At 36.3% G+C, this 25,717-nt stretch overlaps 1 protein-coding gene and 1 long non-coding RNA gene across 2 annotated transcripts; both read left to right on the top strand.

The window, feature by feature from the left end:
* Positions 1 to 1,384: 1,384 nt before the first annotated feature.
* On the top strand, positions 1,385 to 6,557 carry LOC132312993 (uncharacterized). The gene is made up of 2 exons (XR_009483357.1): positions 1,385 to 2,098; positions 6,229 to 6,557. It is a non-coding gene; the product is annotated as an uncharacterized LOC132312993 (long non-coding RNA).
* A 1,095-nt stretch (positions 6,558 to 7,652) lies between these two features.
* Positions 7,653 to 9,831, top strand: LOC132314627 (uncharacterized). Its single transcript, XM_059813466.1, has one exon. It carries the CDS (start codon positions 7,653 to 7,655, stop codon positions 9,570 to 9,572), a length of 1,920 nt encoding a protein of 639 aa, XP_059669449.1. The 3' UTR covers positions 9,573 to 9,831.
* Positions 9,832 to 25,717: the final 15,886 nt, after the last annotated feature.

Genomic DNA, 25,717 nt, shown 5'->3' with positions numbered 1-25,717 from the left:
CAAAGCATCTATCGGCGCCACTTGGGGAAGAAGAAGGTTCAACCGTCTCCTACTTGGATTGTGCCTCAGCTGTGACTGTAAGTGAGGACATTAAAGGTTGATATCATCCACCCATTTTGTTTTACCCTGGATTACTAATTATCCCAATTAACTCTCACTTGTGCTTCACTGTTTTCCTTTTTGGTGTTCGCACCATATATGTAATACTTTGTTGGCCCTGTATGCAACTGTTTCCTTATACTTTACTCGTGAGAGTATATTCGAAGCAAAGTGGATCACTAATGTAATTCTGTCATTGATTGCCTAAAGTGTACATCGTTGCTTGGATTTTTATTCTCCTTTTTCCTTTTACCTTTTAGTTAGTTAATTCTGAAGTCAGTATTTATATAATTACAAAATTTGCACTTTATTATGTGACCATACTCCATTTTATAATTAATTGGAATTTAATATCCACATGAACCCTCTTTATGTTTAAAGATAGAAATGAAGTTCGATTAATGTAGGATTGTAGGCCATGATAAGGTAGTACTCATATTGTAATATCTTGTTGATGTTCAAAGTGCTGGTTATTAGGATTTGGTTGTAGATGCATAAGTCTTCCCCTGTCTTCTTGTTGCAGGATTCCCTTTATGTAATTAAAATCTAGGATCAAAATAAAAGCTTAATTGGCTGATGAGTTCTTTGTATTCGTTTTACCATTATTTAGAGAGCTTCATGTTGCAGCTTGGGTTTTGTTATTGTTCACCTAACCAGTAGTATTATCACCTCTCTCTATTCTTGAAATGGTTTATGTATTTCTAGTTTGCTTAGTTTCATTTCATTAGTCAGGTATCTTGTACCAGCTTGCCTTAGTCAGGAGGCCTAATATCAGGATCATTAGCGATAGAAAATACTCTTTTTCTGAGCTCTCTATCATTTGCTGTTGTTTAGTCAGCGTGTCTGCTCCATAAGTTTGCTTTTCCATGTGACTCAGACGAATGGCTGTTGGTGATTCTCCATCTGCTGTTTTTCTTCGTGGAGTAGGAGAACAAGATCTAGGCCTTTTTATTCAACGCCATGTTGAAATTTGAATTGTTTAACTTTTTAACTCAGCAGACAATGGAATGCATCAATTTAGAGTGATGGGTAGAATTTGATCAGGCTGCAGTTGAGTGGGTTGATTCTTGTTAAGCACCAACAAACATATTATTCATCAGAAAAAAGAAGTTAAGCACCAACAAACATCCTATAAGTTGACCTAGTTGACCTTAACTTAACTATCCTCAACTCTGGTTGAGAGAGAGGAGGCATGATTATAACCCACAAACAATGTGCAATCATTTAAGCATTCCATAGATTCCACTCATTCACAGAAATTCAACTTATAAACAAAAAATGCTTTGGTCTGCGAAAGTGGAAACAAAAAATGCTTTGGGCCGCGAAAGTGAAACTCCAATATTTGTTCCTCCTCCTCTGGAAAATCTGGCACACTTATTTTATCAAAAAATCTGTAAAACTGCAGAAGATCCCCAGACGACTACCAAATATTTTACATGCATAGAAGAGTTTGCAGACAAATATTCTTTCATTTTCTGCTGTATAGAGAAGGTGGTGTCGATGACTGCATGTTTAGGAGGACAAAAATAATCTCCCTTTCCTGTTTCTGAAGTCTTAAAGCCATGTTGCAAAAATCACATCTTTTAGAAAGCACTGTAATGTTTGTGATTTTTTTTTTTTTTTTTAATATATATTTATATATAATTGTGTGGTGTAAAAAGGAAAAGAAAATAAAAGAAAAATAAATTAGTTTTGGTGGTGGGTCCGTGGTGGGACCCACTACCACTTTAAGTGGCAAAAGGCTACCATTTGCCTCACAAATTCTCTCTCTCCCGTAAGTCTCTCTCTCTCTCCTCCTATTTCTAGAGTTTTTCTTTTTCTTTTGGTTTCAATCTTTAAACTTAGATTTCTCCCTCAATTTTTGGTATTTTTGGGAGCCGTTTGTGGCAAAAGGGAGAGCACGGCAAGATCTACTCGTTGATGTAAGCAATTCATCATTTGGTGCATCCTAGGAATTCCGAAAATTTGGACCCATTTGAGGATTTTCTACAAAATTGAGGTAGGGGTGTTCTAATCCATGACTTCTTGGATTTTTGTGAATTTTCCTCTTTAATTTGACCTTAAGCATGCTTAATTTTATTTATTTTGTCCAATGCTATTGTGGTTGTATGTGCTCAAAATGACGTATGTGTTTTACATGCTAATTGGGTTATATACATGGCTATTTACATTATTGTGAAGAAGCATGCTTAATTTTGGTATATTGTGTGACTTGTGAATTTTCAAGTGCTATGGAAATTGATGTTGTGGTGGTGAAATAATTGTTTGAAATTTTTTGTCAAAAATAATAATAATAATAATAAAATGATGATGATGTAGAAGAGTATGTAGAATTTTATTGTTGAAATGTGTTTAGAAGCATGAAGCATTCATGCATTCATTGGGAAAGAAAGGAAAAAGGGAAAGGTGTTTTTGGAAGCAAATGAAATTGTTTTGAGAAAAAATGGTTTTGAAAAGTGTTTGCGAAAACCCGGACGCCTAGGAGGCGCCTAGTGGTCCGTGGTGTTAGTGTAATTTAGAGGGGAGTATGTTTGAGCTAACCAAGCTGGATGTGACGCCCTGGAGGTGCCTTGTGGTCGTGGATGGTTAGCCAATCCTCTCCTCGTGACGCCATAGAAGTGTTATGGGTCAGATTACATTAACGGTTTGGAAGTTGAAACGGAAATGTTTCGGAATGGGGAGCGACATTTGCATGACATTGCATTTCATTAGCATATATAGTGTGTTTGGGATTTGATGACATTTGTTATATACCTGTCATTGTGGTTGTTGACATTTAGTCCCCATGGTATGATCCCGTTTACCTTTTACCAATTCTATACGTGGATTCACGTGGTCATAAGAGGTATGTCTTAGACACCTCCTATTAAGCTTATGCTCACCCCATTATTTTAACATTTTTTAGGTCTGGGAAAGGAAGTGGAGGACGAAGTTCCTTTACAGGTTTTGATGAGTTACTGGACTGTTTGATCTATTTTGTAGCTATGATCTCGTTTTATTATTATTATTATTTATAAACCCTGGGATGACACGTATATTATGTATTGCCATAGGAAAGACTGGTAACGTTTTTGTTAACATCCGGTTCGAGTAAGGACCCGGTTAGCGATTCGAACCCTCGGGTTCGGGTCGTTACAAGCACAGTGAGATAATCTATATATTCTTTTAATTCATTATCATCATCAAATATGTTGTTTTAATAGATAACCTATATATTGTTTTAATTGTCGTGTGATAATCCCATTATCAAATTTGTTAGATTTTCGAGTCATAGAAGACACTTGAACTTATTATCAATTCTTTTTGTTGAACATTGATGTTTAAACATTTTTCTTCTGTCCAAGTTTTTATGGTATAGATTTTCTTGATCCTAGAGGTCACTCCACAGTTGAGCATCATGCTTGTGGAGCTCCCTAGGTTGTCCCAACTTAGGCAGGCACAAGATACGTCCGGATGTTCAACTCCCTTCTCCTTCCTTTCACTCTCCCTTACCTCTTTAGGGTCTTCTCATTTCTACATTTCTCTGATTTCTCAGACATGTACCTTAACCTATCTACTCTCTTAAATATCTGTAACCTATCCACTCTCTTCAATATCTTATGTTTTTTCTCCATCTTCTTTTCTATGTTGAATTATTTCTCTGGTATACTATTATCTTCCTCTATTTCTATTTTATGAATTGACTTAAACATAACCTAGGGTAAATGCAGAAATACTGAAAATGAGTCCCTGGAGGTAACTGGTGCAGTTGGTCTCCAAACATATTGTATATGGAAATAGATGCTATAAATTAGGTACTAAGGGAGTATGGTAACCAACGGGCCAGTGGCCTAGCAGTATCATCCTCTTACTTCTCAAAGGGAGGTTAGGGGTTCAAGTCTCAAAAGAGACAAGTGTGTGTGAGTACCAACTTGGGAAAAAAAAAAAAAAAAAAAAAAAAAAAGGGAGTATGGTAAACGATTTGCAGTTCAAGAATTATGAAGCTGCTGGCCAGAGACCCAGGTTGTCTTGTTTGAATTATTTTTACGGAGCATGTAGAGTAGTTTTCATGTCCCCATGACATTGCTCATTATACTATTTATGTGCTGAAGAATAATATTATTTGCATTCGACTTTCACTGCCTAGCACTTCACTGGTGTTCTGTTATATTAAGTTCATTTTTTGTTGAGCATGTAATTTTCTGTTCCTTGTTTTGTTCTTTCATTCTTGTTTGCTCAAGTAGAAAACTTATTGTTTTTTGTATATTTTATATACTACTTAATTAACTTATAAGGTGGTTTTCTCTGTGTCTGCCTTTCTCTTTATATGTGTATGTGCGTGTGTATGTATATATTTATATACTGTCACTGACTCAGATCCGGAGAGATGCTACTATTATTGATTTTGGGTACTAATATAGTCGATACGTCTTCTTCGGATTGGGTGAATCCCAAAAAATGGTTCCTTGAAAAACCACTTCTGCTTGTGTAGATTTTTCAAATCTGGATGTACAGATTTTTGTTCTGTTTATATTTTGGGAAAAAAAAGAGACAGGTTTAAGGAGTGGTTTCTCCCTTCTAGGATGTGGTCGGGATAGGGAAGCCATATCCGGATCCTTCACACCTGTCATCCAATTTCTTTTTTTCATATCTAGTCTGGTTTATATCTAAAGACTCAAGTGTATTCTGTAACATTATAGTAATTCTTACAATTTGAAAACAGAACTTGTACTCAAATAGGCACTTTTCTTTTTAAGAATGTTATGTTAGGTATAGGACTTGGCAAGCCCTATATTGCCATAATTAACAGCTATTTGTTTTTGCAAATTATAATTGTCATGCATCTTTCTGGCGCTAGTCACTACACATTCTTTTTGTGAAATTTTTGGAGCTTGATGCTCATCTTTGGTTTTGTATATATTTCTGTTCTGGATCTTAAAGTTCATTCCTGCTCTTCATATGCACAAGTATGGCCCATTAATATTGACTTGAAATTTTTGCAACTGGTCGGACGTGAACTCAAATCGATTGTGAAGGTAAAACTACGGTTTTTGACTTACACATTAGTTTTACATCTATTTTTGCAATAGATGTTTCTCTACGGGGAAAAGTAAGTCCTATTTTGTGCAATTTTTGAAACAATGGAATTCATCAAGGGCATTAGCCTGCCTGAATAAGACTCGATCATTGGGATTAGCGTGAGAAAAAAAAAAAATTTAAAGAAAGAGCAAAAAAAAAAAAAAAAAGAAAGAGAGGGAGTTTATTTATTTATGAAAAAAAATAAAGAAAAGAAAGAGAAGAGTTTATTGACTACAATTTCTGCATTATTTTAGTTAGGGTCTTTCCAGTACGAGCAATTTGTGGAAGAATTTGCCAATTTGGGGTGATGACACTCATAATACTTCTCTCAATTTCGTGGCTTGAGTGTGTTAGAAACTTGGAAACGGTTTTTGAAGGTATTGAGTGGCTAGCTTATAGAAAGCTGTTAAAAGGAGTAAAGGAAAAAATATGTGAAGAAAATTTCAAGAATTTGTTAACATAGTCTTTGAGGATAAGAATAAGGGTGTGCTTGGAATGGCATTCATGAAATGACTTCTCAGCATTTGTTATTAAATCATGAAGGCACGCTTTGCTGTTATGGATCCCATGTTTCTTTAACTGCTTTGCCTAATTTATTCTTTCATGCCTTTTTTTTCTTCTTATTTTCCACCTATTTCTCTCTTCTTTGTCTGCATCTATAGTTTTTATATATATATAAAAAAGAAATCATTAATTTTATTTTCTCTATGCACCCTGAAAGTGTTCATTGTATTATTTTCTTTTTCAATTTTAGAGGCTATTGCTTGATGAAATAGTAAAACTAAGGTAGTCTGTAGTCAAGTATGACAATATGAGAACTCGAGTTCAAGAACAGCCAAGTCATTGAAACAATGAGGTGTCCTGCTGTATGGTCTTCATTTCTTTCATAAGTGCATGTATGTTACTTAGTCGTACCCATGATTTTAGTTCCATGTTTTATACAGAATGGTAAGATTTATGATTATAGATGATATATAGATGCCATACATAAAAATGTGAGGTGCAAATATGTGCTTGGCACCCTGCCCTGGTATAGACTATAGATTGCTAATTGTTACTTGCCTGGTGCAGTTCATGGATTCAGTTGTTTGATCTTATGAACACATCATTTATCGATTGATCATTGGCGATTAGGGTTTTCTGATTACTAAGTTACCAAGTGCGGGCATTTTGGAGTTGCTAGTGATATGTACCAACTACTTCCTTGGAGCAGAAGAGCCTAGCTGAGTGAAATGACTGTAGAGGGTTCTCTATTCTTGGTGTGATATTTTTGTAATGCAGCCTTCTTAGTCTAAATTCTGGGAAACAAACTGAAAAGGTTATTTTATTTAAAATGTTCTTCAGGCTCTAAAGAAGTTGTGTGGTTCTCATTATAATAGAGGTAAACATTCTTTGACCTATGTATGTTTTGTCCCTTTATGTTGTTCTGTTTCCTAGTCAAGCTATATCTATCTTGTTTATTGAAAGAAGGTGGTAGTGGAGTTAACAATTCAGGAAAAGAAAGTTTGAGATTTGTTGATGGCAAGAACAGTGGCACGATTGTTTATTGAGAAATGCATTAAGCAATAGCCCCTTATCCCCCATGGTTGGATAAACAAAGGCATCACTGAGGCCTACTTTCATCCCTGCTCAATTACACTCGAGTTTCCTGCTCAATTGCACTCAAGTTTCCTTCTCCTGTTCTACATTATGCACTCTGAGGATGGAGAGATTCGAAAACAGAAGATGGAATAATTGGAGTTTTATGGGTGTGTTCGGCTGCATGGAATTGGAGTTTTAGAATTTGGAATTGGAATTGGAATTGAAAAAAATTATAGTTCAATTTTTTGAATTGCTTTTCTCTAATTTTACAAATTTTAATTCTAAGGCTTCAATTTTTGGTAGGCGAACACACCTATAAAAATTTAAAGTAGAAAGAAGAGGAAAAAAATGAAAAAATGAAAAATGAAAGAAAGACCTTGACAACAATTTGATCGGAGTATGCAGTATAAGAGGAACCTTTCGACTCCAAATCAGTGTCGGACCTTTAAAAAAACTATTGAGAGGGCAATTTGAACACGATAACAAAATAAAAGAATTTCAAAATACCATAATAAACAAAAAGAACTTTAACTTTAATTGATGTTTTAATTAAAATTTGTTCATTAGTTACTTTCGTTTTGATTATTATCGACCTAGTGTATTACAATTTTTTTTTTTCAGATATGTTGGATAAATAATAGTTAAAAAAAATTAGTGGGGCAACATAATGCAACCAAATATTTTAAATATATAATACGGAGTACTGTATAAAATTTTCTTGGCGGCAAAATGGTGATCGCTGGATTGATTCACGGACAGAACACTGATGAGTTTCAACTGGTTAAAGCCCATTAGATCAGGCCCAGTCAACTTAGAGAGGTGCTAGGGCTCGGAGTCTCGGACAAGGAGAAGTTCTACAATAGAACAGGCATGATTGCATAGAAGCAGCGGCTGTTGGCAGAGCCGCCGGAGAGATGGTGTTTGTCGATCGGACGCTGTACTGTCACAGACCACCACCACCACCACCACCACCATGGCGGCCGAGAAGCGATTGTCTGAATCCGGCGGCGAAATTCTTCAAAGCCTCTGGTGGTGTTGCTCCGACTCTTCATGGAATCAAATCTTTGTCATCGGTGAGATCAATGTCATCATCGCTTGTATCCTCCAACCACCTAAACAAAGATTTCTGTAACAGTAATGGCAATTGCACGCTGATGACCATCCAAGGCTACCAGAGTCCAGGTGATTCCTACAACCACCTTGTAAAGAAAGATAGTCTAAAATGCTTGGTGATGCACACTGCACTTAGAGCACTTGGTTCAGATAAATATTTAATTGACAGTGGTTGTTGGCATTTTGATAGTGGCAGCTCTAACCATGTGACAAATGATAGAGCATTGTTTACAACCTTTGAGGAAGATTCTGATGATAGGTGTGTTAGTTTTGGTGATGGCGGTAAAGGTAGAATACATGGTAAAGGTGAAATCAAATTTCCAGGTGTTGGAGAGTTGAAAAATGTTCTATATGTTGAGGGTTCAGATGGAAATTTATTGAGTATTAGTCAATTATGTGATGATGATTTTGAAGTGACTTTTACACAACAGGGTTGTCTTGTAACCAACAAAGAGGGTGAGTGTGTTCTGAAGGGAATTAGAACTTCTGGTGATATTTATGTAATACAGCCAGATCCACTGTTTTTGATGGTACCTGCTGGCTTCTTGGTTGCTGAGGGTGAAGAAGAAGTGTCCTTTGTCAAGCTTACTACTACTACAATGGAGGAGGAAGAGGACGAGGACACTGACAATAGTACTATTAATGATGATTACTATGACTTGTTGAGCTTTGAAGGGAAGAAATTAGTATTGAAGAAGAAGATCAAGAAGAGTGATCTTTGTCATCCATCTAAAGAAGGGGACCTCCTCTCATCAGACAATGCCATCTGCTTTGGTTCCTCTCGCGGTTGGTTGGCCTTTATTCACCTTCACTACTGTATCATCTATCTCTACAACCCATCAATCATCAACCACTCTATCCCTTGCATCTCCCTCCCTCCCATCGATACCCTCCCTTCTTTTATACCATCTTCACGCCCAGGTCGCAAAAAATCATCCTCCTCATCCTTTAATAATAATAATAGTACTACGGAACACCTGATTCCACAGAAGATTCCAGCCGTATCATCTGAAACTCTGCATGAAGATTTCTTTAAAAAGATTGTTTCTTGCTCACTCCTTCCATATTCGAAGAGCAACAGCAATCACAATTGCACGGTGGTGACCATCCAAGGATACCAGAGTTACCAACTTGCTTTCTGCAGGATTGGGGACTCTTCATGGACTGCCTTAGAAGGAACACTTGATCCCTATAAGGACCTTGTATTCTTTAGCGAGCACCAACTTTTTTATGCTTTGGGCAGTTGTGGTTTAGAAGCTTGGGATCTTTGCAATCCTGCCTCTCCAAAGAGTACTTTCATAACTGAATCCATGCCTCCCACAATGAGTTTTGTCAATGAGGGGGTGGAATGTTGTTGTACCAGAAGTTATCTAGTGGAGTCTTCAGGGGATCTGTTAATGGTTAATAGGTACTATTCTCGGGCTATTTGTAGCAAGACCATTGCATTTGATGTGTATAGGCTTGACTTTGTTGGGAAAGATTGGGAATATGTGCCAAGCTTAGGCGATCGTGTATTGGTTATTGGTGCCAATCACGCGGAGTCTCTCTCGGCCCATGATTTCCCTGGGTTGTTCCCCAATTCCATTTACTTCACTGCCTACAACACTTCTATATCTAATGATTTGGGTTTCTTCAACTTGGAAGATAAAAGCATCTATCGGCGCCACTTGGGGAAGAAGAAGGTCCAACCGTCTCCTACTTGGATTGTGCCTCAGCTGTGACTGTAAGTGAGGAAATTAAAGGTTGATATCATCCTTCCATTTTGTTAAACACGGGTTACTAATTATCCCAATTAAGCTCTATACTACTCGATATCCCAAATCTGTACTAATCTAGACTTGTTCTTCACACTGTTTTCCTTTTTGGTTCCCCTCAATCTTTTCTTCTCATGTGTTATTATTGATAGGATATTCAGCGCTAGGTGGATCGCTAATGTGTCATTGATTGCCTCTACAAGTGTACATGGTTGTTTGGTTTTTATTTTCCTTTTTCTTTTTCCCTTTCCCTTTTAGTTGGTTAGTTCTGAAGTCGAATTTATATAATTACAAAGTTAGCACTTAACTATGTGACCATAATCCACCTCTATAAGTGTACATGGTTACTTGGTTTTTATTATCCTTTTTCCTTTTCCCTTCTAGTTAGTTCTGAAGTTGAAGTTATATAATTACAAAGTTAGCACTTAATTATGTAACCATAATTCATTATATGATTAATTAGATTTTAAGATCCATATGAACCTTCTTTATGTTTAAAGATAGAAATGATCAAGTCGGTTTATATTGACTGTAGGCCATGATAAAGCTGCACTCAGATTGTAATATCTCCTTCAAGTTCAAAGTGCAGGTGATTAGGATTTGGTTGTAGACGCACAAGTCTTCCTCTGTCTTCTTGTTGCAGGATTAATTCCCTCCTTTACGTAGTAAACATTTCAGACTAAAATAAAAGCTTGGCTGATGTATTCTTTGCAACTGTTTTTCCATTATTATGACGGCTTAATGTGGCAGTTTTATGGGGTTTCGTTTGTTGTTGATTGCCCTGTAGTATCAATCACCTACCTCATCGCTCAATTCTTGAAATGGTGCACGCTGCTCTAGTTTGCTTAGTTTCATTAGGCATGCATCTTGTAACAGCTAGCCTTAAGTCGTTCATTTAACCTAGCGGACTGATATCAGGAAAATTAGCAATGGAAAATGATATCTTTTTTGATCTCGCCATAATTAATTACTGTTGTTTAATCAGCGTGTCTGCTCCATAAGTTCACTTTTCCGTATGACTATGGCTGTTGGGGATTCTCCATCTGCTAATAAAATATGCTCAAACTCCCCAAAAGAGCCAATCACCAAGCAACAGAGGGGCTACGAGGTTTAAGTCATTTTTTTTTTTTTTTTTTTGTCTTCCAGCTTCACAATATGTATCTAAAATTTTATTAAAATTTACACTAACCATAATTAATAAATATTGCTACATGTCCTACAAGTGATATTTGAGAAGTTCCATACCATGCAGCTTTACTTTCAAGACACAAAAAGTTACTAAATCAGATGGACTTTGAGACACCTAACCTTTTTCCCCCTTCCTGTAATTTGTTGCAACTTGATGATGTCTGATATCTATCCATATCAATTATGAGTTTGAAAAATAATCATCAGAACAGACAGGAGGAAAATTAAATTTCAACATTGAAGCGAAAAACACAAAAAAGGATTTGATTGAAAAAGGAAATATAATATTTGAAGTGAACTCTGGAAATTTAAAGAAGAAAGGAGTAAAAAAGAAAGGAAGAAGTGGAAGAAGAAAAGAAAGAAAGAATTTTAAGAGAATTTAAGAATGGGGAATTTTTTATGTTTTCAATTTGGAGAAGAAGAGAGAATGTACTTGTGTATGTGGAACCCATAGCTCTTTTTATTTATTTATTTAGAATGTGAGGTTATACTGTTAAGTCAAAGGTCATGGTTACATACATCAAACAGTATTCTCGGATGAGAAGTCAGGGTGGACATTTTTTTTTTTTTGGCAGGGTCGGATTAGTAATATTAAAATAAAATTCTAAAAATTATATTATAATATTTCCTTTAAAAAGTATATCTAAATACGAATATTTATAAATTAATTAGACTATTTCATAGATCACCAAGTCCATAAAATGAGAAAATAAAAATATTAATAAATTATGAGAGTATCTCATAAATTTCCAATTGTATAATGAGAAAAAATAATATGCACTTCTAAAAATAAGTCATGAAAAACTTAAGATTATTTATACAAACCTATATTTTAGGAATTTTACAAAATTCTGGAGGGCCATGGGTTCCCATGGTCTCCACATAGTTCCGTCCATGTGAGGAGCCCTCCGAAGTGGTGGCCTCAGAAGAGCCGTAAACATGGGTGCTAGGGTTCGGACAAAGATTTTTTCTTGCATAGAAGCAGCGGCTGGTGGCGGAGCCACCGGAGAGATGGCTGCTTTTGTGGATCAGACGCTGTACTGTCACAGACCACCACCACAATCATCTATGCATCTGAAACTATGACCGGCAACATTCTTCAAATCCCCCGGCAGTACTGTTGGTCTGACTCTTCATGGAGTCAAATCATTGTCATCGGTGAAATCAATGACCGGTCAAGGCTGCCAGAGTCACCAACTTGCATTCGGCACGACTGGGGACCCTTCATGGAGTACTTCCTACAGGGAACTCGTAAAGGAAAATAGTCTAAAGTGCCTGGTCATGCAAGCACTTAGTTCGGATAAATATTTATTTAATAATAATTTTCCGTTATTTGATAGTGGTTGCACTAAGCATATCAAAGGTGATTGAATTATTGCTTATCACGTTTGAGGAAGATTCTGACGCTGGGTCAGTTATTTTTGGTGATGGCGGTAAATCTAGAGTACGTGGTAAAGGTAGAATCGAACTTTCATGTATTGGAGAGTTGAAAAATGTTTTGTATGTTGAGGATTTAGTTGGTACTTATAGATTAACTAGAGTATTTCATAAATACCGAAGAGGAAGAGTGATATTTCTCTTCCAATGCAAGAGGAGTACCTCTCACCAGACGAGGCCATCTGCTTTGGCTCCTCTCATGGTTGGTTGGGCTTTTTTCACCTTCGCAATTGTTCCATCTACATCTACAACCCCTTCCTCCACGAATTCTACAACCCCCTCCCTCCTGTCCGCACCCTTCCTACCTTTGGTAGCTGCAGCAGCTCATATCATTCAGGCGGTGGCTATTTGTATGTTGCTCCTACTCACGACTGCACGGTGATGACCATCCAAGGCTATGGTCATCATGACTGGACAAGTAACCTACTTTCTTTCTGCAGGATTGGGGACTTTATATGATTGTTGGTCATGATAATGTAGCACTCAGAATGTAACATCTCCTTCAAGTTCTAAGTGCAGGTGATTAGGATTTGGTTGTAGATGTATAAGTCTTCTTCGCGTCTTCTTGTTGCAGGATTCCCTTCTTTATGCAATTCAACATGTAGGACCGAAATAAAAGCTTGGCTAATGAATTATTTGTAATCGTTTTACCATTATTTTGACAGCTTAATGTTGCAGCCTTATGGGGTTTTTGTTGTTGACTACCCCGTAGTATCACCTACCTCATGATCTCGATCTCTATCCTTGAAATAGTTTGCTTAGTTTCATTAGGCATGCATCTTTTCCCAATATCAGGATCATTAACCATAGAAAATAATCTTTTTTTTTTGAGCTCTCTATAATTTACTGTGCGCATCTGCTCCATAAGTTATGAACTTATCCATATGACTCAGACGAATGGCTGTTGGGGATTCTCCATCTGCTGCTGTTCTTCGATGCGGGAGAAAAAGGCCTAGGTCTTTTTATTCAAGTGCCATGTTGGAAGTCGATTAAATTGTTTAGCTTTATAGCTCAGCAGCTATGTTACATAGACTCGAATACGGGTGTGTATCCATGAGTTGGACGTGTCAAATATCTAAACAAAAGGACACACAGATATGGCTAAATATTTATTTTATTTTATTTTTTAGAGTAAAGTAATGTTTTTATCTAATATAATGTTCAATATAGGCATATAACTTATCTTAAAGTAATAATATAATGTAATTGAATGATTGGTTATACCTTTTAAGTACATATCCAACCAAAAGTGTCGGACACATATCCCATACCCATGTCCAAGGGATATGTGTCCGACACGAGTACTTCACTACTTTTGAAGAGTCCAATAATAGAGCTCGGCAGGCATATAACATATGGATCATATATATATTTTTTAGTTGGTTGCTTCTTGTTAAGAACCAACCAACATCCAATAAGTTGAACTAGTTGTAGTTTACAAATAACTATTTTTGGGGGCAGTTTCAAGGGTTAAACTTATATTTATGTTCTTACAATTAACTCAGAGCAGGTCTTGCAGCTTCAGGACATATTCCTCTTATGTGTAAAATATGCCAAAGAAAATATTTAGATCAAGTCTCAGAGCTTGTTTTCTTGCCTTTTTCTGTCTTAATATGTAGTAATAATTAATATCACTGAAATTTAAAATTCACAGCTACAAAAGTTATTTGTAAACTACAATGTTATAGTAGTAACTTGTAGAAGTGAAGAACAACCTGTTTCTCCATACCACACCATTGAGCAGCTTCAAGTTACATTCAACATATGAGAGACTCTGCACATAAACCATCAGATCTTCTATCACACAAGTTCGCAATATATCACACTACTAAATAATAATGGGAAGTGCCTAGCTAGCTATCCATGGTAATTAGAAGAGTCGTCCTTGGATTGAACGTCAGTGTCTGGTCCAGGGTTAGTACTATCCCAGTCCTGCCTTGGAATGGCATGGTGATTATTTATGCTGGCCTTCTCATCTCCAACAGAGTTCTCCGCGACCATGTTTGCTTTTTCCTTGCTTTGTTTTGCCTCAGCCACCGCGTTATGATTGTGGTATTTGACCATCACCATCCTCCTATTGGTAGCGAAAGCCTCTGCCATCAGAAGTAGCAGAAGGAATGAGGATAGCAGTACAATCTTCATAGCCTTGATTTTTCTAAGCTCATCAATGTTGATGCTTTGAAGCAAAAAAGATGGCTAGCTATTGTTGTTCTATATAGGAGAAGGAAGAGTAGGGAGGGTGGGAGAGAGATAGAGATGGTGGTAGTGGGTGAAAAACTTAGAAAAATCTGTGTGGGCTTTCCACCAAATTAAAGTCAGAGCATAGGCTGGTTAAAATGAGTGATTGAGTGAGTGCTCCATTTTTGTGCCTTCTTCCTGTAGAGATATTTTTCTATGAGGAGCATGAGATGGTGCAAGTCTGGCCTGTTCCCAAATGGGTAAGTGCCACCTTGCCATGAAAAAAGGGGGCCACCTGCATTCACCATCAATGTGCCTGTTTGAAAGATGCCCAATGAGGTGATGACCTAACATATAAAATTTTGAAAATGGGCTCTGGTTGTTTGGATATAAAATATTTTTTTAAAATATTTTTTTATTTTATTTTTTGATATTTACTTGTCGTAAAATATTTATGAAAAAAAAATTTATTAAAATTTAACAAAAATAACTTATCTATCAATTTTCGATAAATTATTTTATATGTCCCACCTGATAGACTTAACTTTAATCTTGACGTAAGCCTTTATCAAACACCGAAAATATATATATATATATATATATATATATATATATATATATATATATATATTTTACCAGAAACAAAAAAAAAAATACGTTGAAACAAAAGGAGTTAATGGAGAAAATCATCATCTTCCTCATTCTTGGCTTAAATTAAAATCTTGAACAGAGCAGCCACATAATTTCTCTACCTCTATTTCTTTCTACTACTTGTCATATCACCTACTACTATATTTAACTTTTTAAAATCATTTCTAATAAGTAGTAATTTCTATCACATATTATTTTTTTTTGTCTCCCCCGTCTCTTACCTCTGATGAAAAGTAAACCTCTCATCACCGATGCATTTATAGGTCTCTGTGCCTAAACTATTTAAGTTTCCTTTATCTTATTTTCTCGTTAATTAAGAGAAAAAAAATTAGATTGAATAATTTCCGAAAGACAGAGAGAGGGAAAAAAATAATAATAATAGAAACAGAAGAGACTGAATAAATTCATAGACCAAGATTCAATAGCAACTTCTAATTCATACTCAATTTTGTTTACAAGTCTTATCGAGCCAAATGTTTAATACAAAAGTTATCAATTTTGTTCACAAGTCTTTTGCTTCTTAGTCTTTCCTTGAGGAAAAAAAAATTAATTGTTGTGAATAAATGAGACTTGTGACACAATTTGGGCTTTTAGTGGTCAGTCTCCTATTGAGTCGCACATGAGCCCAAAAGGCTGATCTCAAAAAAAGACTTGTCACACAATTTGGGCTTATGGTACTCAGTCTACGATTGAGGCGCACATGAGCCCAAATGGATGATCTCATAAAAAGACAAATAGAAATTGTTCACCAAAATTTCGACCGACACTGAAATACTAACAAGATTACCAGTTCGGGAAAGAAATAATACAGTAATTACCAGTTGTTTATTTTTTAATTTTAAAACGATAGAATCACTACGACGGTGACACCTGGATATGCCACCTGTACTCAGACGTAATGGCAGCTCATCTCTCTCATTCTACCAACTTTACTTTTCCTATTGTGTTGGAGAGAGACCAGAAGGTTCCAATTAAGGTGGGTAACGTGCCTGTCTTTACTTTGTTGTCTAGAAAACAGAGAAGTTGAATAATATAAAAATTAAAAGAAAATGAAAGAATTTTGAAGAGAAAATCGGTACATTTGTTGTTTTGAAGGGATCACAAATATTTGATGAGGAATAAGAGTAAATATAAGTAAATATAAGTAAATAAATAATTTTAGAGGGACATTTTGTAACTTTTGTCAATATTAGTGATAAAAAGAAATTTAGGAAGTTATCAGGCTATTGATATGACTCAAACATAGTATATCATTTCACATAATTGAGAGAAAATTTAAGTGTTAGGCATTTTATTGAATGATGTATTTTGATTAGGTGAGCACAGAAATGACATGAAATGTCCAATTTATCCAACTTCTATTTAGCTAAACTTGAGGGATGGTAAATTCGATTCTGTTTTTGTTATAGATAATATTTACCTAGTTACCAATGAGTAGATCTCTTAAGTAAGTAATATCTACTTATGTATATTTGTAATTTAACCACATCAACTGTTGGTAGAAAATAAGAATCACTGACACAATATTGCCCCCATTGATATTAGAGATTATTACATATAAATGAACTCAATGGCCCATATTTACCCATACATTAAGTCAAAGTCAATAATTTCTCTAAAATGTGTTTGACCCAAAAGCTAAGGTGGCACATGAAAAAATACTGTTTCATATTTCTGTTGCCGAAAATACTCTTCTTCCTATTTTATGTGTTGCCTAAAATGCCATTTTGCGAAGGTACCACTTTTTTTTTCCAAAGGTACCACATTTTTGGACTAAAGGTACCACTTTTTGGCGTCCAAGTACCATGTTTTCTAAACACTCGTTTAGCTAGATTGGAGAATATTTTGTGTTATTCATGGCGGTAATGGAACTGTTTATGGATGTAATGTGCAACCTAATTAGCGGTGTGAGGTTTAATACCATTTTCAATTGCAAAATTAAGTCCATTTTTTTGGCATCGAGGTGCCATGTTTTCTAAACACTTTAGCTAGCTTGGAGAATATTTTGTGTTATTCATAGCCTTAATGGAGCTATTTATTGATCCACTGTACAACCTAATTAGAGGTCTAGGGTGTAATACCATTTTCAATTGCAAAAATAAATCCCTTTTGTGAAGGTACCACTTTTTTTCCAAAGGTACCACGTTTTTGGACTGAAGGTATCACTTTTTGGCGTCCAGGTACTATGTTTTCTAAACACTCGTTTAACTAGATTGGAGAATATTTTGTGTTATTCATGGCATTAATAGAGCTGTTTATGGATGTAATGTGCAACCTCATTAGCGGTGTGGGGTTTAATACCGTTTTCAATTGTAAAAATAAGTCCTTTTTTTTTGCGTCGAGATACCATGTTTTCTAAACACTCTAACTAGCTTGGAGAATATTTTGTGTTATTCATAGCCCTAATGGAGCTATTTATTGATTCACTGTACAACCTAATTAGCGATGTACGGTGTAATACCATACGTATCAACTTACCCCCTGTCAGGATGAATAAATGGGTAGAAGGTCAATTTTGCCCTTTACAATGGTTGAAATGACATTTTTAACTTTATTGACCATTGCAGAGTTACAAAACTACCCTTATTCATTCAACTGCCTCAATTTTGGAATGAAATATTTTTGATACTACATTCATGTAATAGTCGAAGAAAATTCAGTGAGGCTCTAATATAATAAGCCATACAATACTAATTCATAAAAACCCAATGCAAAAGAGAACTTCATTTCATTTCATTTAAGGTAGATGCCAGTATAATATGCAATACAATGGTTGCAAAAACATACCAACCTAATCCACAATAAAAAGTTACACAACTATTCTTCTTTAAAAGTAGAAAAATAGCTCACACCAACAAATTGCAAAATAGCAGCAAAAAAAATGGCACTGTTCAACATTACATATGTCCCATATCCCACATCATTTCAAGTACTTTTTGGATTTTGATATTGCAATACCCCTAATTTTAAAAAGGATATTCCTGTTATTTAATGGTATTTAATTTATTATTTAAGTGCATTTTATTTGATTATGTATCATTATTTTTTTTTATTAGGTGCTTAATTGTTTTCTTTTGTAGTGATTTAATTTATTTAAATGATATTTATTTTTAGTTATTTGATTGGAATTACTTGTTAGTGTTTTAATTATTTAATTGGCATTAATGGTTTAAGTGTAATTGGTTTAGTTATTTAATTGGAATTACTTGTTAGTGTTTTAATTATTTAATTGGCATTAATGGTTTAAGTGTAATTGGTTTAATTATTCTATGTGTGTCTTATTTTATGTGTGTCTTATTTGGTTTAATTGGGTTTACTAATTATTATTTTGTTCAATTAGATTATTTGTTAAGTATTTAATGGTGAATAGGGTAATTAGGTAAATACATCTAACTAGGGTTTTAATTACAATATAAATTAAGGTTTTATATTATAGCCGTCGTAAGTTTCTACGTTAATTGGATGGGCCGGTTAGGATTGTGAGTTGGACTTAAATGAACCTAGGGTTTAGGAAAACTCTATAAGTATAAGGTAGACGTCTGTGTAGGGTTTTTTAAATAAAGCACACGTTTTGTGGAAGTGGAGAAGGAAAAACGTAGTTTTTCACATTCTGCCAAGGTTTGATCAAAGCTCCGATCCCGCTTCGTCCGTGGTCCGATCGAGCTAAAATTTGGAAGAGAGGTTCACGACTCAGTGACGCACAATCTGAACGGTGGAGATCAGAGTTTGACCTCGGGAACAATGATTTGTACTCGTGAACAGTAACTGGGTCGCATAGGTTTTTTTTCCATTCTGCCCAGATTTCATCAAACATCCGATCCCGCTTCGTCCGTAGTCCGATCAAGCTAAAATTTGGAGGATAGGTTCATGACTCAGTGTCGCACAATCTGAACGGTGAAGATCAGATTTTGAGTTTGGGAATAGTGTTTCGTACCCGTGAACAGTAACCGGGTTTTGGAACTCGCCGGGATTTTTTAAGAAGACGACGTTGAAACTTTGAACAAAAGTTTCTAAGGCAAGATTCTATCCTTACTCTTTCTCTTAGGCTTCATACTCTTTGCACTCTTAAATGATTCCAGGATTAATGAAGATTAAACCAAACTAAAATGATATCTATTTTGCTATGAAACTGGTAGTTACAGTAGTGTTGTATGCTTGTTCAACCTAGACTAAGCATGTTTGTGGATGCATTGTGGTTCTGTGGTTCACGTTTTTCCTTACCACTGCTAGTATAAATTATTGGAAGGATGGGTCTAGATGATAGCTATCTTAACTTCTGTAATAGCAACTGTTGGAACTTAAATACTAGGAGGATTTGAGTTTAACACTAGATCGGTTTTGTGGAACACTATAATTTGAGTATGTCTACATACATACTGTGAATATTGTTTTAATGCTTACATTATCACAGTTAGTATCAACTGTGGAGGTTAGGATTTTGTGATACATACCTTACATATCTGTATGTCATTTGTAAGGTGTTAAATAGAAGTTTTAATTAATTCTGTCTTTATATCAGACTAAAGGGAACAACTTAAATTGGGCATGTATATGTTGTTGTTGTGACCCTGTTTATCAATGCTTATTTTATCACTGCTAACATTGAATGTTGGATGTTGGAATTTAGTTGATATATACTTGATTTATTGGTATTATTGACTACTGGAGGATTAGAAAGTAGGCACCGGTATGGGACGGTGGCATACTAAGGATGGGTTTGGTTTTTAAAACAATACCATTGCCCACCTACTTGGAATAAGAATGCGATTAACTAAAAGTTGAGTCCCGTGGATTTGTATTGTCATGGCAACTACTTGTTGAGCGGCAATACCAGGGATTTTGGATGGATTTTATATATGTACTGTTATGGTGCCTCGGTATGAGCTTGAGCCTCAAGACCGATGGCTAGGGAGCGTATATGCATCGGGATGTGTAGCTGGCTACGATGGTTGGAGGTGTACCCTGTTTAGGTATAGGTACATATGCTCACTTCGTGTGCGTTTTAGCATGTTACCTCTATTCAAGTTGAGACCGGCTTGTAGTCCAGTGAGAGTCCTTTAGTGTGACTATATATATATTTACGGACTATCAGCTATTGTTGAATTATTTAGGATGTACATGCGTATCGGGCCTCTGTTTGGATTGTAGTAGTATAGAACTTGCGCGTGGGCCTCACCCACTTCTATTTTTTCAGGTACACGACAGTTCCAGGCTTAGACGTGTTCGTGCTGAGCAGAGGTCTCTATTCACTCTTCCGACGATGTAGGCCTCTCTCTATAGTTTTATTTCTGGACATTTATTACAGTTGTTCTATCTTCCGTTTGGATGTTTAATAGGGGTCCACTAGAGATGGATTCCCAAGTTGTAAACTGATGGAGTTTTGGAGTTTGGGTTTGATGGATTTTAATAATTATAATATTTTGCGGATTCTATTTTTAGTTCCTTCCAACTTTAATTTCATTTCTTAATTTATTTTGTATTCCGTGTTCATTATAAAATATTAATTGCTTGATATTCCCTCGGGTTTGGGCCTGGGCCTGATCAACCCGTGTCTCGGATCCGAGGGGTATCACAGTTGGTATCAGAGCACTCCAAGTTCAAGTGTCTCTAGGATGTTTTCGTATTAAGTCTTCCGCGTAGCGTTTTCTCTTGAATAGAGCTTAAGTTAGGATTCATTGTATTCCTTATGGTTCGTATAGAAATGGTACTGACGTCTGTCTTTTCGTGTTAATAGATGGTTAACGCTAGAAATGGACAGAACATGCAAGGAACTAGGAAAGAAAGGAGAACGGCACGTAGGCAACAATATCTCCTACGACGTCAGCAAATGGAGGAAGAGCAGCAAAGGCTTGGGTTTCATGATGACATGGATCAGTTTCAGGAGGAACAGGAGAATGTTCAACAGATTCTGGACCAGGTCAGAGATCCAGAGATTCCTCCTCACCTCAATGACCTCGTTGCTCGGGCTATAGAGGCTGGGGTAACAGCTGCACTTCGGAATCAGCCTCAGGTACAACCGGCACCTGTACCAGCACCAGTGGTTTAGACGGATTCTTGGGGAAAGGCTAGGAGCTCTTTCACAAAGGGGAGTCCACCTGTGTTCTCAGGCTCAATCGATGCGAGAGTAGCTCACCAGTGGAAACAGGACATTGAGCGTCATCTTCGTTTGGTTCAGTGCACGGAGGTTCAGAAGCAGATGCTTGCTACTTTCAAGCTAGTTGGGGACGCACTACAGTGGTGGGAGTCAGTTACCACCTCAGAGGAGAGGATGACATTGTCTTATGATGAGTTCAGTGCTCGCTTTGATGAGAAATATTTTTCCTATGCAGTCAGGGCAGCTATGAAGTCCGAGTTTCTAAGTCTGCAGCAGGGAAACATGACAGTGGCGGAGTATGAGCAGCAGTTCACACGTTTGTCTCTCTTTGCACCGGAGGAGGTAGATACAGAGGAGAAGAAGCGCAACAGTTTTGTCAAGGGACTGATGTGGTCTATCAAGAGAGTTATTACAGGTAGTCCAACCTATACTACCTATGCTCAGGTGGTAGACGCCGCTCTATAACAGTATCAGTTGACTATGGACATCAGACAGGCTCGTGGTGAGAAGTGGGGAGATAAAGACTCTACTAGTCAGTCAGCTGAAAAGGGGAATGGCAATGGTCACCGGCAGAATGACAAAGGCAAGCTCCAAGGACAACAGCCTTGGAAGAAGCACAAAGGTGGTTCAGATGCTCACCGGAATGGGGCACCTATTCAGAGGCAACAGAATGGGGGACCACAGGCAGGACAGGGTCAGCCACAGGCTAATCGACAGAGGAGGCCATTTGGTACTTTCCAGGGTAGTTGTTACACTTGTGGAGAGTATGGTCATACCACCAGGCAGTGTCCTAAAGCAGGACAAGGACAGGGACAGAGACAGTATGTGCAGCAGGGACAGAGGGCGCCAGTGCCTCTACCAGCTCCACAGGTTCCACGGATTTAGGGACAGACACATCTGGCTTTACCGGCACCGCCGCAGACTCAGGGACAGGCACCACAGCAGTTGCACTATGGCAGGGTGTATAACCCCATGCCACAGGATGTTCAGGCACCTCAGACTATTGAGGGTAAGTTTCTTATTCATGGTTTGCATGGACGTGTTTTATTTGATACGGGTGCTACACACTCATTTGTAGCTAGGACTTTTGTTGCTTTGTCTGGGATGAGGACGAGGGTATGCACTAGACCTCAGGGTATTTCTACACCATTGGGTGATACAGCTATTATACATGAGAGTGATGGGCCTGTGACATTAGAGTGATGTCCTTTAGTGTGACTATATATACATTTACGGACTATCAGCTATTGTTGAATTGTTTAGGATGTACATGCGTATCGGGCCTCTGTTTGGATTGTAGTAGTATATAACTTGCGCGTGAGCCTGACCTACTTCTATTTTTTCAGGCACACGACAGTTCCAGGCTTAGACGTGTTCGTGCTGAGCAGAGGTCTCTATTCACTCTTCCGACGATGTAGGGCTTTCTTTATAGTTTTATTTCTGGACGTTTATTACAGTTGTTCTATCTTCCGTTTGGATGTTTAATAGGGGTCCACTAGAGATAGATTCCCAAGTTGTAAACTGATGGAGTTTTGAAGTTTGGGTTTGATGGATTTTAATAATTATAATATTTTGCGGATTCTATTTTTAGTTCCTTCCAGCTTTAATTTCATTTCTTAATTTATTTTGTATTCCGTGTTCATTATAAAATATTAATTGTTTGATATTCCCTCAGGTTTGGGCCTGGGCCTAATCAACCCGTGTCTCGGATCCGAGGGGTATCACAGAGATCCTCCTATCCCACTTCCTCTAGCTTCCAATTGGGTAAATATAGGTATGTATTTCCTTATTATGTGGTAAACCATTTTGTGACCTTTTTTTGTTGTGTGGTCCTAGTGAGAGTCCTCTTGTTTGTGTATTTGATGGATATGAATTCTCTGTGTCTCTGTGTGTAGTTGGAACAAAAGAACTACTTTGTCTCTGTGACTGTCACATGCAATAAAAATTAAGGTATTAAGGCATTGTATAATAATAATAAGGAATAAAGTAATATAAAAACAGACAATTTGAAACTCTGAATAATAATAATTTTAAAAAGAATCATCAAAATTAAAAAAAAAAAATTATAATTCACCCAAAAAGACAGCACTATTATGGGTAACACGAAAAAAAAATATTTGCCCAATTAATACAACTATGAAAGAATTCACAGATTTGTACCAGATATATATATATATTTGATATTAAGAGACAAAAGACAACTTCAAAAAATAATAATAATAAAAATCATTGATTCCTACCAACAAATGGCCGTTGGAAAATTTTTACTAACCGTGCAGAATATATAACATGGAAAAGTGCAAATGAACATTGAACTATAGTACTAATAATTAAGTTATACTAAGAAATTACTCTACAGCAAAAATTATATCAAAAGTCGAGGAAATTACATTTTATAAGCCTTGATGGATTAAGATAGAAATAGTGAGGTTCCTTGAGGTGAATGGTAGCTTGTTGGCTAATTAAGTTGCACATTGGATCAATAAATAGCTCCATTAGGGTCATGAATAACACAAAATATTCTCAAAGGTAGCTAGAGTGTTTAGAAAACATGGTACATCGACGCCAAAAAAAGAGACTTATTTTTGCAATTGAAAATGGTATTAAACCCTACACCGCTAATTAGGTTGCACATTACATTCATAAACAGCTCTATTAATGCAATGAATAACACAAAATATTCTCCAATCTAGTTAAGCGAGTGTTTAGAAAACATGGTACCTGGTAGCTTGTTGGCTAATTAAGTTGCACATTGGATTAATAAATAGCTTCATTAGGGTCATGAATAACACAAAATATTCTCAAAGCTAGCTAGAGTGTTTAGAAAACATAGTACCTCGTCGCAAAAAAAAGAGACTTATTTTTGCAATTAAAAATGATATTAAATCCCATACCGCTAATTAAGTTGCACATTACATCCATAAATAACTCCATTAACGCAATGAATAACACAAAATATTCTCCAATTTAGTTAAGCAAGTGTTTAGAAAACTTAGTACCTGAACGCCAGAAAGTGATACCTTCAGTTCAAAAACGTGGTACCTTTGGAAAAAAAGTGGTACCTTCTAAAAAAAGACTTATTTTTGCAATTGAAAATGGTATTATACCACACACCGCTAATTAGGTTGCACATTGGATCAATAAATAGCTCCATTAGGGCCATGAATAATACAAAATATTCTCCAAGCTAGCTAGAGTGTTTAGAAAACATGGTACCTCGACGCCAAAAAATGGACTTTTTTTTTGCAATTGAAAATTGTATTAAACCCTACACCGCTATTGAGGTTGCACATTACATCCATAAACAGCTCCATTAATACCATGAATAACACAAAATATTCTCCAATCTAACTAAACGAGTATTTAGAAAACATAGTACCTGGACGCCAAAAAGTGATACCTTCAGTCTAAAAACACGGTACCTTTGGAAAAAAAAAATGGTACCTTCGCAAAAGGGACTTATTTTTGCAATTGAAAATGGTATTACACCATACACCGCTAATTAGGTTGCACAGTGGATCAATAAATAGCTCTATTAGGGCCATGAATAACACCAAATATTTTCCAAACTAGCTAGAGTGTTTATAAAATATGGTACCTCGACACCAAAAAAAAGTATTTTTGCAATTGAAAATGGTATTAAACCCCACGCCGCTTATTAGGTTGCACATTACATCGATAAACAGCTCCGTTAACGTCATGAATAATACAAAATATTCTCCAATCTAACTAAATGAATGTTTAGAAAACATAGTACCTGGACGCCAAAAAGTAGTACCTTAAATCCAAAAATGTGGTACCTTTAGAAAAAAAAGTAGTACCTACGCAAAAGGGCATTTTAGGCAACACATAAAATAGGAAGAATGGTATTTTAGGCAATAGAAATATGAAACAGTATTTTTTCATGTACCACCTCAGCTTTTGGGTCAAACACATTTTAGAGAAATTATTATCTTTGACTCAATGTATGAATAAATATGGACCACTAAGTTCATTTATATGTAATAATCCCTTGATATTATCTATATATATTTATATAGATATGGATATGGACATATATATTAATGGGGTGAAATATCAATCCACTTCTCAACCAGAAAAATGATATCTGGGCTGAAATAAACCAACCTGACTAGACACGGTGTCATTTATTCCACATGAATTCATTGGACAATTGGGGTCTAATCCGTCTATGAGATTTGTTGGCTTTTGTAATTATTATCATATTTTAATTAATGAAGTGATGAGCAAAAAAAAGAGAGAAAATCCTCTCCAATTCTTATATACTGCAATGCACTTGAAGTTCATTACCATAGATTTTGGTTCGAGAGAGCAAACATCACAAATATGGTTATATAAAAATTATTACAAGATCCCAAACTACATAGTCACATGAATAGAGTGTGAATGCATTTGTATTCTTTTTCATCGTCTTTTGGTGAGAGTCCATGATTCTGATGCGGATGCATCTTCGCTGGGAGCCTGGGAAGCCTGGGATGTACACACACACACACACACACACCTATTGTGTTGGTGAGTGTGAGAGTCCAGATGGTTTAGAGGT

The sequence above is a fragment of the Cornus florida genome, unplaced genomic scaffold, assembly GCF_030987335.1.
Source record: "Cornus florida cultivar Cherokee Brave unplaced genomic scaffold, ASM3098733v1 CherokeeBrave_3.0.0_Hap2_Chr06, whole genome shotgun sequence".
Lineage (NCBI taxonomy): Eukaryota > Viridiplantae > Streptophyta > Magnoliopsida > Cornales > Cornaceae > Cornus > Cornus florida.
The sequence above is the reverse complement of the archived record's forward strand: the minus strand, read 5'-3'. Positions and strand labels throughout refer to the sequence as shown.